Source organism: Ptychodera flava, chromosome 12 (assembly GCF_041260155.1).
Source record: "Ptychodera flava strain L36383 chromosome 12, AS_Pfla_20210202, whole genome shotgun sequence".
In the NCBI taxonomy this organism is placed as follows: Eukaryota; Metazoa; Hemichordata; class Enteropneusta; family Ptychoderidae; genus Ptychodera; species Ptychodera flava.
The window spans coordinates 43,250,092-43,265,495 of record NC_091939.1 but is presented as its reverse complement, the minus strand read 5'-3'; the positions used below and the strand labels follow the sequence as shown (position 1 = coordinate 43,265,495).

The window sequence follows — 15,404 nt, the reverse complement described above, 5'->3', positions numbered from 1 at the left end:
GCATTTTACATGTGGACTTACAAGATGACAGATGCAAAATGCCATGCTGTGTTTTAGATAGATGTGTATACTTGAAATCACTGCTGGTACTTATTAATGAACCTTCAATCAGCTCGATTTTTTATGGTATTTTTCTTTTGATTGTGGAGTCTCAGGGCAATAGAGAGACAGCGCTAGTCTGGTATCTCAGAAATACCTTTACAGAAAATTACAGCCTATCCACACTGATAATGCATACCTCAACAGTGACTGTGAAATACCTGAAGAGAGCTCTGTATGTTGCATTTTTGTGTTTTGATATGAATTGTCAGAAGTATGAATATGGTGCTTTGCATGTTTTATATTCAGAAGAAATACATGAATATAGCAATGTTAAAAAGCTCCAGTTACATCTGTGATGTAAACCTTTCAAGAAATGATAGGTTCACGTGTCCAACCTTGTAGGTGAAAGATGCTGTTTCACAGAAAAGGGATTGACTCCGGAACATGGTTTTGTTTGAAAGTACAGCATGTACTGAGATCTCTTTTCTTTGATGCTCATTATTAATGTATGTAATTTGGTGTTTTGTTTGACTTTTGGTCTTTTCGCTGAATATGTATTAAGTGAAATGTTTGTTCAACTATTTTATTATTTTTGCACAACATACCAGTTTTGATTCATATAAATGCTACAAATATTGGCCATTTATGGTCTAAACCATTACACATAGCAGTGCATGCATAGCTATTTCATTTCCAATGTCCAGAATGTGGGTCCAACCCAGTAACTGAACACATTTATGTTTCATGTGATAATACTTTGTCAGCAAGAAGTGGTCCTTTAGCATATGTACCACTGTGATGGGTACATGTTGATAAATATAACATCATTTGACATAGACATTTTACATATTTTTGAATGAGTCAAAGAGGAAGCCTTATCCACTGAGTATTTGAGACTGAACTGCAAAATTCTTTTTGTTAGAATCTAATTCCATATTTTTCAATGTAGGAGAGATTGTCACAAACAAAACTGCATTTGTTCACTGGTTCACATACTGGTAGGTGTGCATTGTTTACAGAGTTATATTTCTTGCCATAGAGGGCAGCTTCTATCAGTTCATAAATGCAAAGGCAGTGTCAGGGTGAAAGCTGTCAATGAAGGTGAAAATTTCTGTAAAATTGTTAGACTGTCAACAGTCACTTGTGTGGTCATGGTTTTAGGTGTTTCAGGGCAAGCTGACATAAAACAATGGAAAAGTTCATGATTAGGCAAGCTTATGCATTTGCCCTTTCTGTGTTTGTAAGTACCTGTATACAAGTCATAGTTTGACTTGTCTCAATGCACACAATGGTCTGTTGACAGGCTATCAACTTATTCCTCAGTGACTTGGCATTGCTTGATGTATCATCACCAAAAATTATTTATAGACTGCAGACATTTTGAAGTAGAGGGGCATTATAGAAATCTATGGGAAAAGGCATGGAGTGTATTGAACATTTTACTCACAGTAAGATATTAACAATTTTCATACATGTACATGTAAAAATAAAGGGTTTCTTACAATGCAACTATTAGTTTTGAGGAAGTTTTTTTGTGTGACCTGACATCATGATGGCTATGCTGTTTGTAACCTGGTTATTCCTTTACATGTGCAAATTTTAGTCCCAAGGATCAAAGAATATTGCTTCTGACAGAACTACCCATAATTGGGCATGAGAAGCCTTACTGAAATATCCAACTTTCAAGTTTGTTTCATGTGAAACACATGGCTTGGTGAAAGCTGCAATGGTAACAACACTACCGGTACTGTACAATAAATTACCCACAATTCTCTTTGATTTGTATCCTTGAAGGTTACTTTTCTTATAACTTTTTCAGTTCTGTATGCAAGCAATAATGTGCAGCATCAGAATAATTGTTAAATAATAATAAAAAAAGTATGTTTAGGTATTTCAGTGAAAGTTTCCAAATAACCTTTAAACAACCATAAAAGTCACATTCTAGTACTTGCCATACTTTTTAGGCAGCAAGTTATGACGAACTGAAGGGTTCATTGTCTGAGAAAACTTAGAATGCATATTTCTTTTGTCATTTCCATTGGAAAAAAAGCAATATCCTTTTGTTCATAAAACAGGTGCAACTAGTCTCCCTACTTTCCATCACATTATTCTGTATGGCTGAACACACAATCATTGGAAAATTTTACAAAAATGCTATCACCTTTCTCAATCATGCATTATTTTCCAAATCATTTGAAATGAGAATTGAAAAGAATGGTGAGCTTGAAAGTATGTTTTCAGAATGTTTACAACTAGTCTATGAATTTGTCTACACATGGGAGACCCAGTAGACTGGGGAATGTCCAAGGGTACAAATGAATTATGGGTAATGTACAGTACTGTGAATACTATGTACCCGCAGTTTATCATGAATGATCATAATTTGAAGGGGGAAACATACACATGAACAACACGTTTCAGTAAACTATTTAATTCACATGACAAATGTCAATAAAAGCAATATATATACACGTGATAATGGTTTTAAAAAATGGTATTTCTTTTCTATATTAATCATCAGTCTCAGTCCACTGTTGTATTTCAATGCTAGAGTTTTCAACATGGCAAAAGCACAACTGGTTGGAAAGTGGGCATGTTTGTTTTTTGGGAGCAAACCAGACAAATGTTATGATGTCATTCACAGTACATGTATGTTAAATTTGCCCCAACAGACTGTGGATAGATTGTTCCCTCACAATCTAGGAGTCTTCATTCAAGTCCACAGAATCAAATTTGATTATTCCTGTTCTTGAAGGAACATGTCCTCTGCTGCTTGAAGAACACCATTTGCATCTTGGAGTTCACACTGCAAAAATAAAAGGAAAACTTGTTACAGGCTATAAAGACATGCTGATGATAATGGAAAGATATGTTTGGCATACAGTGAAGTGTTTATCTACCACATTTTAAAAGGCTTTACAGTAGTGATATCTATGAGAATGCCCACATTGGAATTCATTGCTGAAACTTACTGGAAAGGAACAGTACTACATGTACATGTGTAAGTACTGTAATTATTTGACTTGGTACATTTCTATTCCATCCACATACATGTACCAAACTTGTGGCACTGTAATTACCGGGCCAGTTCAGGTGCATTGCTAGGGAAATACCTTATTGGCAATTTGTGAAGATGGGACCATCATGTCTGATAATGATTCTTTGGATCAATTTTGAACCACATACCAAGATAAATTAATCACATGATAAAAAGGGAAAAATATCGAATAAGAAAAAAACTGTGTGTACAATTTTACACTTTGTGCATTCTGCTGAACATTTCTATTTTCAGTCAAAAAATCACTTTCACCCCTGTCTTAATCCTCTCAATTCATTCTATTACCAAACACCGATAGTTTAACATGATTTATTAGCACGAGATTAAAACTTTGTGTCTCTTCAACATAGCAAACTTTGAATGAGGTAATTGCTCACCCATTGTAGCTGAACACTTGATGATATCACTGGGTAATTACAGTACCAACATGGTGTATTCAATACAGATTAACTGACTGTAAACACAGGGGAGATAAAAACTGTATCCTTACCGATGGGATGGGATACACTGTTGGGTCAGGTGCCCCTTGTCTACCAAAGTCTTCCATTGTGCCACATTTTGGAATATCATCCACCCATACACCTTCAAACATTTGTCCTTTGTCTAGGTGGTAAAATTTGCCTGGTCCGTTCTTCTTGTCATCTCGCCATGAGCCTTCATATCTGTTTTCATTTGCTGTAGTGTAAGTGAAGATGACCATTTCAGAAATTTACAAGAGTCTGTTCATTTCATTGCACTTACATGTACTTTCTATCGTTCCATAGGAAACAGGAACTTATCTACTGGTAATCAGAAGTGACAATCTTCATTTTCAACAAGACCTTGCAGTAAATGTGAAGACTTGAGTATTTGGTCATTCACACCAGACACAAACAATGCAACAGACACTGCTTCTGGATGGAAAATTTTGCTCTCACTTTGTTCGTGCCAGACTCTGTAATGGATTAACTCATTGCTGATGAGCTGATTTTGTGATACAGTAACTTGACAGCGACAGCTTCACAACAGCTCTCAAAAGGCTTGTCCTCATGAGATAGTGTCAGATAATAGCGGCACAAATTCTTTTCAGCCTGCATCATTTGCACTATTGTCATGCAGGTTGTAAACTTCACCCAGGCAAAGCAGACATATGTGTACCATGACCAACCTTTCAATTCATTTCACTGTGCAATGTAGGTAGTTAAATGGTACTTAGATTTTACCACTTTTCATACTAAGAGATTAAGTGGTAATATATTGGTCGATTGGTCAATTCTCCTCGAGTCTAACAACACTAAATATGATGCTAATATCAGTCTGAATATGATATTTTCTGTTATTTCATTTTAAGGCCACAAAATAATCTTTTTCTGTAAGACTGTATCATAAACATACCAAGTCTAAGCATTCCTTGTCCATTTCTCTGGTCATCATACCATTCACCTTCATAGATACTATCATCTGCATAGTACATGCGACCCCAGCCACTTCTCTTATCAGCATAAAATTCACCCTCATAGTATTCTAATTCATTGTAAAAATGTGTTCCGTATCCCTGCAGATGAAATCAGTAATGTTATCAGTACAATGTGGTTACGGGTGAGGTGAGTACCTTTGAATGTTCCTATACAGGTGTTCAGCTATAATATGGTAAAATGCACCTCAGGGACAGGAATTGCAAATTTAACCTGGTCACCCCAATTCCCTGTAAACAGGTCCACACTCACAATTGATAACAACGGGTTTGGGCCATACCATGGTGGTGAAAGGGTTAAACAATGCTTTGCAAGTCTGTCGCTTGTGTGGATTTGTTTTGAAGCCGGTGGAGCTAATGAAGTTTGTACAATCTCATATTTTGTGTAAAAATCAAATTATTTCTTACTTATATCACTTTTCCCAAAAGAGTTAACACGAGGAATAAAAGCCATTTTGATTTTCAGATACCAGCAAATTTTAGGTATTTTGTTTCTCTGATACTAAAATTTTCACAGTGATACTGGTTTGAATAAAATTTTGAATTTCAAATACCAAGCAATTTTAGTATTCTTTATCTGATACCAAACTGCATGATGATGGCTAGTTTTTTGTCTTGATTATGAAAATAAAGTTTAAAGTTTTCTTGAGGAAAGTTTGCGTAAAAGTTTACGAGTGAAACTTTAGATTTGAGTAATGCACTGCCTAAAACTACATTTCAAAATGGGTAATCCTTTTAAAGTGAACCAACAAACAATAAATGTTTTATCATTTTAATCCCACAACTTACATGTCTTTTGTCATTCTTCCAACCTCCTGAATATTGCTTCTTGAAACTACCACCCTCTGCAGGTACACTGAGTGTACCAAAGCCATTACGTTTGCCATGTTTCCAGTCACCATCATAGATTGCACCACTTTTCTTCCATTTGTTTGTACCCTTGCCTATTGGAAATATATTTAATACAATAAATTTGCAACAAATTCTTGTCTTGGAAAAATATGCAAGTCATGCTATAAAACACTGCGAATGGATCATTGGGTCTTTAAATCAATTTTTCTGACCCTGCAGAATGGGGTGTGAAATTAGACCCCCCTCAAAAATATTTGTGAAAACAGCCTTATGACATGTGCTGCCTAATAGCAAGACTGCTGATGGTATTCTAATGGTTGAGTCTCACCAGTGAACCATGTCATCAGTTGCACTATGATGTAGCCTTGCATACCGTGCTGTGTGTTCCTGGCAACAGGCGTTATATGGCCTCCCACCACAGCCCTACTGACTCTCATGGGAAAATCCGGCAGATGCCGTCCCGATTTGGACCACACACGAAAAACTACTTATTCTAACCATTTTCGGCCGAAATCAACTCCATTCTGCTCATAATGTGCCGACCGGAATGACTCAATTGCTAACAGACTGCAAAAAAATTTGCTCTTGTGACGTCCCACACCGTTAGTTTACCAGTGATTCACAGTCAAGGGTCCAGTGGCCACTGGACTCTTGACTGTATATTGCTAGTAAACCAACGGTATGGGACGTCACAAGAGCAATTTTTTTGCAGTCTGTGAGCGATTGAGTTATTTGGGTAGGCATAGAGCGGAATTGAGTTGATTTTGGCCGAAAATTGTTAGAAAAGGTAGTTTTTCATAGGCGGTCCAGATCGGGACCACGTCCGGGGAATTTGCCCATGACAGAAGGGCTAGGGGGGGGGCATATAATGCCGGAAACACACAGCACGGTACACAGGGCTACACTATTATGTGGCACTGAAAGTATACGACTCGTGCACTCGGGTCTCACAGTATCCATGGAGCTAGAAATGGAACATATACAATAATACATGTGTACAAGAGCAGTGTCAAGAATTTCAGCTGTGCTGAACACCAAGTGGCAGCCAAGCTATATTAGTTTGGCCAGGGTTTATGAAATGATAAACCAGTCTCTGCACCTGGTACAGAGGGACTGTGCTATAATCATGTATCTGTCCTGTGTCTTGATATAACTTCGTGCTCCTCTCTTCGAATCGAGAATATGTTATTAAACTTTGGGCTTTACCCGGAGAGCGTTGCTGTCATGAAGATTCAAAGAGGATGCACCATGTGCAAAGCAATAATGTTGAAGATTGCGTTCTCTCAGTGTGAAAGCTGCTCCCTACATTGAGAGAGACTCCATGGAAACTTACCATGTTTTTTGTTGTCTAACCACTCCCCGATGTATTCATCACCGTTCACAGAAAATACGGTCTTGTGTAAACCTTTCTTCTGTGCCTTGTAGTCCCACTCTTTCCAAAGAGGCTGCACCTTCTTTTCTGGTTTTAAATGTGGCATTTTGATACAGTTAGAGTCTTTACAAATTACTCAAATTTAAGTCCCTGTTCGTGTGAGCACACGGGCCGGCTCACTCAAGTTCAGTCCCGAAGGGATTCGGCAGCTTCGTGACCTAAATCCAGTTGTCTGGCGGTCCAATAATGAGAGCAAAGCTTGAATGCAATGCCAACGACACATAGACTAAAAATCTACAGAAAATGTTAAGTTTCGTAGGCACTTTAGTTGTAAACACAACTCAACCGGCAACGATTTGATTCACCTCTCCCCATGTCATTGTTTTCACGCATTGCGCATGATGTTTGCGCATACCATGGCAACAGTTCCCACAATGCATTCAAATAGACCCTTTAACTTTTTCACTTTAAATCCGTTTAATGAAGTCACGGACAAAAATCTATATTTTAAGACCAACATTCGTAATTTTCAATATACAATTTTCGCTTGTAAAGAACTTCATATACATATACAATAGTATATTATTTTCAAATATTTCAAGAATTTAATTTTAATGGTAAAAATATTTCTTCTCTAATCATCATAATCGAAAAAATGGTGCTGTTTTAGGAGGAAAAGTTTTAAAACCAATTGGCCAGGTGGGTATTTTCGAGGAAATATTTTATTAACAAACGGCCAGCTTTTTTGGGACGCACTTTGAAGCTTTGAACACTGTAACTCAATGTACCGGTGAGTATGTTGGTTCAGATCAAGAAACCATGATTTCTGTCACTATCGTGACTGATGTTAACCGAAAACACTGCTGTCCCATCCAGTTTGAAGAGCTGTGAAGGCGATATTCACTCACCATGAGCAGTTTATGTCAAAACATAGACTATGGTCAAAGTGTGTACATCAGGATGATTAGCTGCAAACGTGTAGTTCTACGTAGCTGCAAAAGATGGGCTAGTATATATATGTTCATTAATTGGAAATAATTTATGCAAAAAAATTAATTAAGAAATGAGACAAGTGTAGTTTGTTAGTATGGATGTATATGTGTAAGACATGCTAGATGTAATGTGTGCACACTCTTTCTTCATTCCAGCAGACACTACATTCTGTAAGAAATGTGACAAGTGTAGCTTGTTAGTATGGATGTATATGAGTAAGACATGCTAGTTGAAATGGATGCACACTCTTTCTTTCATTCAGGCAGACACTATTCTTGTTTATGGCCATAGGCCAGCACATAGCTGATAATTAAACGAGACATAATTTATGCAAAGAAATTAATTAAGAAATGAGACAAATGCAGTTTGTTACTATGGATGTGTATGAGTAAGACCTGCTAGGTGAAATGGATGCACACTCTTTCTTTCATTCAAACAGACACTTTATTCTGCTGTAGGGTCATAGGTTAGCATATATATGTTAATTAATTGGAGTTAATTTATGCAAAGAAATTCATTAAGAAATGAGACAAGTGTAGTTTGTTAGTATGGATGTATACGTGTAAGACATGCTAGGTGCAATGGATGCACACTCTTTCTTTCATTCCAGCAGACAAAGCATTGTGCTGTATAGCCGTAGGTTGGCATATATATGTTAATTAATGCGAGATAATTTATGCAAAGAAGTTAATTAAGAAATGAGAGTAGTTAAGTTTGTTAGTATGGATGTATATGAGTAAGACATGCTAGGTGAAATGGATGCACACTCTTTTTTTCATTCAGGCAGACACTATATTCTGCTGTATAGCCATAGGTTGGCATATATATGTTAATTAATGTGAGATAATTTATGCAAAGAAATTAATTAAGAAATGAGACAAGTGTAGTTTGTTAGTATGGATATATATGTGTAAGACATGCTAGGTGAAATGGATGCACACTCTTTCTTTGACTCCAGGAGACAATGCATTCTGGTCTATGGCCATAGGCTAGCATATAGGTAATAATTAAAGCTGAGATAATTTATGGAAAAAAAATAAATTAAGAAATGAGACAAGTGTAGTTTGTTAGTATAGATGTATATGTGTAAGACATGCTAGGTGTAATGGGTGCACACTCTTTCTTTCATTTAGGCAGACACTATATTCTGCTCTATGGCCTTAGGTTAGCATATATATGTTAATTAATTGGAGATAATTTATGCAAAGAAATTAATTAAGAAATGAGAGCAGTGAAGTTTGTTAGTATGGATGTATATGAGTAAGACATGCTAGGTGAAATGGATGCACACTCTTTTTTTCATTCAGGCAGACACTATATTCTGCTGTATAGCCATAGGTTGGCATATATATGTTAATTAATGTGAGATAATTTATGCAAAGAAATTAATTAAGAAATGAGACAAGTGTAGTTTGTTAGTATGGATATATATGTGTAAGACATGCTAGGTGAAATGGATGCACACTCTTTCTTTGACTCCAGGAGACAATGCATTCTGGTCTATGGCCATAGGCTAGCATATAGGTAATAATTAAAGCTGAGATAATTTATGCAAAAAAAATAAATTAAGAAATGAGACAAGTGTAGTTTGTTAGTATAGATGTATATGTGTAAGACATGCTAGGTGTAATGGGTGCACACTCTTTCTTTCATTTAGGCAGACACTATATTCTGCTCTATGGCCTTAGGTTAGCATTTTTATTATTATTATTATTAGGTTAGCATATATATGTTAATTAATTGGAGATAATTTATGCAAAGAAATTAATTAAGAAATGAGAGAAGTGTGGTTTGTTAGTATGGATGTATAAGTGGAAGACATGCTAGGTGTAATGGGTGCACACTCTTTCTTTCATTCCAGCAGACAATGCATTGTGCTGTATAGCCATAGGTTGGCATATATATGTTAATTAATTGGAGATAATTTATGCAAAGAAATTAATTAAGAAATGAGAGCAGTGAAGTTTGTTAGTATGGATGTATATGAGTAAGACATGCTAGGTGAAATGGATGCACACTCTTTCTTTTATTCAGGCAGACACTATATTCTGCTCCATGGCCATAGGTTAGCATATAGGTGATAATTAAAGCTGAGATAATTTATGCAAACAAATTAATTAAGAAATGAAATAAGTGTAGTTTGTTAGTATGGATGTATATGTGTAAGATGTGCTAGGTGTAATGGATGCACACTCTTTCTTTCATTCCAGCAGACAATGCATTGTGCTGTATAGCCATAGGTTGGCATATATATGTTAATTAATTGGAGATAATTTATGCAAAGAAATTAATTAAGAAATGAGAGCAGTGAAGTTTGTTAGTATGGATGTATATGAGTAAGACATGCTAGGTGTAATGGATGCACACTCTTTCTTCATTCCAGCAGACCCTGCATTGTGCATATAGATGCTAATTAGAATGGAGATAATTTATGCAAAGAAATTAATTAAGAAATGAGACAAGTGTAGTTTGTTAGTATGGATGTATATGTGTAAGACATGCTAGGTGTAATGGATGCACACTCTTTCTTTCATTCCAGCAGACAATGCATTGTGCTGTATAGCCATAGGTTGGCATATATATGTTAATTAATTGAAGATAATTTATGCAAAGAAATTAATTAAGAAATGAGACAAGTGTAGTTTGTTAGTATGGATGTATATGTGTAAGACATGCTAGGTTAAATGGATGCACACTCTTTCTTTGACTCCAGGAGACAATGCATTCTGGTCTATCGCCATAGGCTAGCATATAGGTGATAATTAAAGCTGAGATAATTTATGCAAAGAAATTAATTAAGAAATGAGACAATGTAATTTTTTAGTATGGATGTATATGTGTAAGACATGCTAGGTTAAATGGATGCACACTCTTTCTTTCATTCAGGCACACACTATATTCTGCTGTATGGCCATAGGCTAGCATATAGGTGATAATTAAAGCAGAGATAATTTATGCAAAGAAATTAATTAAGAAATGAGATAAGTGTAGTTTGTTAGTATGGATGTATATGTGTAAGACATGCTAGGTGAAATGGATGCACACTCTTTCTTTCATTGCAGCAGACAATGAGTTGTGCTTGATAGCCATAGGCTAGCATATAGATGCTAATTAGAATGGAGATAATTTATGCAAAGAAATTAATTAAGAAATGAGATAAGTGTAGTTTGTTAGTATGGATGTATATGTGTAAGACGTGCTAGGTGTAATGGGTGCACACTCTTTCTTTCATTCCAGCAGACAATGCATTGTGCTGTATAGCCATAGGTTAGCTGGGATACCAGGTGCTAATTAGAATGGAGATAATTTATGCAAAGAAATTAATTAGTAAATGATGTGTTTGTGTTGATACATGTATAAAGAACCTTGTATGTTAGAATGATGTCCACTTGACTTCAAAATATAGGAGGAAAGTGGCTTCAATTTTGGCTGCTAGCTTCCACACCATAGTTTTGGCTGCTAGGTTTTGGCTGCTAGCTTCAGACGAGTGGCATTTTCATGTAAAATCCCACATATTTACTGCATTTGGTCGTACCGATTTATCACTACTGAAGACTAAACACTATACTACACTAACCTTGTCGTTTATGGGGTTTTGTATTAGCACAGACATGTCAATCGCATTCCATAAACATTGAGCATGTTCTGGGAGCCGCCATTACCGGAAGTTGGTAATGGCGTCTCCAAGAAATGTTTTTGGAACGCGATCGACGTATTTGAACAAATACCAAACCCCATACACGACAAGGTTAGTGTAGTATAGTGTTTAATCTTCAGTAGTGATAAATCAGTATGACCAAATGCAGTAAATATATGGGATTTTACATCAAAAGCCGTGCCATGTGCCGCGTACTTATTTGTATGCTACAGGGCCTTCGGCATTGTAGCTCTACTGGTGAGCGAGGTCGCAAAAACCAAAACTCACCGACCGCCTCACCGTAGAGCTACAATTTTGCAGCTAAGTTCTACGGTGAGGCGGTCGGTGAGTTTTGGTTTTATGCGACCTCACTCACCAGTAGAGAAGGCCATGTTGAGTTCAAAAGAGTTCAAAATAAGCGAACCGCACATGTTGCGGCATTTTGATGTTTCTGTGAGAAATTATGCGTCTGAAAATCTCGGCATTTCTAGCTTCCACTATATGCTATCATGGAGGTAGTAGAGAAGGAGTCACAACAGAGATAATTACGTTTATTACTATTGTGCACCATTGGTTTAATCCCTTTATGTCCATCGTTGCCGACGGTACTTCACAACCGAACCGAGTGAAATTAACCTGGGTTTGCTAATGCGACTCAGTTTCTCCATAGTGTCATAACACATGCGCAAAGACTGTATTTGCCTAGCTTGGGTCAAGTGCGTCATGATAGTGTAAGAACCGACACGTTCCGTCCACGAAAACTGAAGTTACAGGAATTTAAGTTTTTCATTCTCAAAATCTTGGTAATTTTAACGTCGTTTTTTATATACTTTACATTCGATCGCAGGAACCTTTCCACATTAGAATGAAAGTTCTGATCACGAACTTTTCAATCATGTACTGAGTATGGTGCAGCGGACTGCAGCACTGCCGTGAGCGTGGATTAAACTTGTAGCGTTTCTCGGGTGTTTAACAGTTTGCGACGCCAGCGACGCCATAGGCGACGCTTTGTTTCAATGCATCGTACGTGTTGTTTTTATATCGCGACCATTCATTAAAGTCATGGACGTAGCAGTTAAAAGCTATGCTTTCTTATTTAACCTTATCATTAATGCCAGTACAACATGATAAAACACGGCAAGAACCAAGAACTGGATTTGGAAAAAGTTGGCGTGTTAACAATGCTGCTCTACGATGTATGGCATTTTTTTGTGATCGCAAGCTATCATCAACTCAGTCTCCGCGCCTTTGCAGATACAAAAGCTCCCTTCCTCAATTATCTGTTCCTCGACCTCTTTAACATCGTGTAAATCCGAGAAAACGCGTTCGCAAGTCCTGTTGGTGCAAATGGAGTAGTTAGTAAGGCAAACTGCGGCAAAACACATGGTCCCTTTGATCTCCGCCTAGTTGTGACTCCTTCTCTACTACCTCCATGATGCTATGAGCATCAAACAACATTGAATGACTGATTTCGAGATCATGATACAAGTTATTTTTAAGGACAAGGTATGAGTGGGAGGTCAAGGTGACTAGGGTAGAGGGGTGGAGATGGCAAGATGTCATTTCATCACCACATCAGTTGGCAGTTTCCTTTTTAGGTTATTTTTGTAACTTTTTGAAAAATTATGAAAAACTTAAAAATGGGCCTACAGGTGTTCAGGGACATAATCTTACGTACAATTATTCAAATTTATGAGACAAATACTTTTCTTGTATTTTCGTGTATTTGGTCATGAGGTGTCCCTTGCAATGACCTAGTAAGTAGATGCAATTGGCAATCATTTGGGTCAAAGGCAACTACACAACTGCTGGCATACTTCACATGTTTTCATACACTGGTCCACAATGTAAAAGTATCACAATGGAGTTGTTACTTGTTTCATAGTTATTTTATAAAGAATTATGAGTTGGCCCGAAGTTTTGAACATCATTCTTGTCACATTGAAATTTGTACATCCAAAAACAAGTAAAAAGAGAATGGTTTTGAAGAAAGAGCCAATGCTCATTAAAAATGTTTATTTCTGTACAGTGTACATGTCACATGATGCTACAAAACACATTCCCTATGAATGAATAAATTTAAGGTGAGTTCTGGATACAAACTTTTAATACATGCAAGTACGGTAGCTTCCAAATAAAAATACAAACACATTGTACTGTACTGCTCCATAATTAGATAACTGTAATTACATGTACATGTATCTCACAAATATTGTTGATAGTACAGTTTTGATGTCAAGTTACAACCTGAAAATTGAAGATCAGACCTTGTACAAACTCAAATAATTAACAATTTTTCTCACATTGCACTGCATACTCACTGCCACTACAAGTTTCTTGTAGCACTCCTCAAAAGACTATGAAACATCCAATATTACTCTTGTCAAACAGACTGTATTAGTAAAAGATTCTTGACTAGTGCACACCAGAATAACATTACTGACAAAATGAACATGCACAAGGTAGTACAAGTAGTTTAGTTTGAAAATTTGAAAACCATAAAGTTCAATCTAATTATCAAATACAAATCAGTAATGTTCCTTTCCCCTAGGGCTCAAAGTTTCTACAACTGGTCGTGCAAGGACCATGGGCCACCAAAGTCAATATAGTTGCACAGAACTCATCAAGGTAAGTCACATTTGCAGTGAGGCTTGTTTCAATCTCTATCTCTTACGCAGTGACCATTTTTACTCAAAAATGTATATTTACTGAAATGTGCATCATACTAATCAAACATTTGACTATTCAAAGCCACATAGAAGAGAATTTTTCATGATGCTTACTAGCTTTTTGGGTGACAGAAACAATATGCTCTTGATTTGTTTTACATATGCCCTCACTCTTCCCTTTGAGTTATCAAGACATGAAAGAAATTTAGTTACAATTTAATCATTATCCATTCTAATAGCTTAAGGGTGATTGAGTCACTTCTAGGTCATCAAAGCTGCAAACAAAAGAACATGCACTCTACAACGCACACATCCACTGTACGGGACCTTGCTTATTGTAAAAATTACATTGTGGTTTTGATGGAAACCTGTCTTCATACAACCTATTGTCAGAGTTTTAGCATGAAAGTGGATGTTGTTAGTGATAATTGAATGATCATTATGTTATCTTTGAGCTGTAAGTTTTAAATGTTTGAATGTCGATATACTCACAAAGTATTTAAAAATCCCAACAAAATACATTGAAAAAGACAAGTTTCTCATCAAATTGTGATTTTTCCCATTTCACATATGGAGAGGGGTGATGTTAAGCGATGTAGCATTGTAAATAGGCTGGTGACCCCATATTTTTATTTGATGCAAATAATGTGCAATACCTGAACAATAATTTATGTGAAAATAAACAAAATTGTTGGATTGGAAATCTAAATAATTCTACAAAGTATGGATAAGGCATGGTCATTACTTTTAAGTTTGCAACAGCTTTAACTGTTGTTTTGGAAGGCCTGAGAAGTGATAATTTAAATTCTTATGCACATTTTCAGCAGAAAAAATAGCTAAAACTTTCATTTATTATTCAATGTAGTTCACATGTAAATAAAACAAGTGCAGCATTTCAAGAAAGGAACTGATAGTAAATATATCGGGTTTGGCCACACGTACGGGAGATTCATAATTTCTGTCATTTGAATGGAATAAAATGAGTGTATTTCAAATCCTTCTGGCTGCCAAATTAATCTGGTGACATAATGATTTTTTTGTTTAATCTCATCCTCATATATAAGTCTTATTCTTAGAGAAAAATAACAAAAATATTGGTAAAAAATTTAGTGGCTGGATCACCCTTAATGTCAAAGTTACTCACTGCTGGTATATCAAAAATGAGAGCTCTGTTATATTTCAGTCAATCTATCCCTCTGTCACTAGTCTATCTGAAACTACAGTGCAAGATACAATAGTTGATACCTATACTCTTGACGTGGTTCCCCATTCCTGTTGTTGGTTTTAGGTATTCAGCCATGCCATGTTAGATATGCAAAATACCATTA

The 15,404-nt window shown here is 36.3% G+C and overlaps 1 protein-coding gene and 1 long non-coding RNA gene across 4 annotated transcripts in view; one reads left to right on the top strand and one right to left on the bottom strand.

The window, feature by feature from the left end:
• Nucleotides 1–1,463: 1,463 nt before the first annotated feature.
• On the bottom strand, nt 1,464–7,168 carry LOC139145955 (MORN repeat-containing protein 3-like). The gene is made up of 5 exons (XM_070717405.1): nt 6,739–7,168; nt 5,343–5,497; nt 4,475–4,634; nt 3,591–3,775; nt 1,464–2,848 (listed from the first exon to the last, which is right to left on the bottom strand). The coding sequence occupies exons 1-5, from the start codon at nt 6,881–6,883 to the stop codon at nt 2,780–2,782; spliced, it is 714 nt and encodes a 237-aa protein (XP_070573506.1). The 5' UTR covers nt 6,884–7,168; the 3' UTR covers nt 1,464–2,779.
• Nucleotides 7,169–7,496: 328 nt separating this feature from the next.
• LOC139145952 (uncharacterized) overlaps nt 7,497–15,404 on the top strand; it is a 28,212-nt gene continuing 20,304 nt past the window's right edge. Inside the window, exons 1-2 of one of the 3 annotated variants that reach the window (XR_011555066.1) lie at nt 7,497–7,567; nt 13,959–14,035. This is a non-coding gene — a long non-coding RNA (uncharacterized lncRNA). Of the gene's footprint in view, nt 7,724–11,872; nt 13,492–13,958; nt 14,036–15,404 lie in introns of those variants that run through there. The other 2 variants (XR_011555064.1, XR_011555065.1) reach the window with 2 other exon arrangements.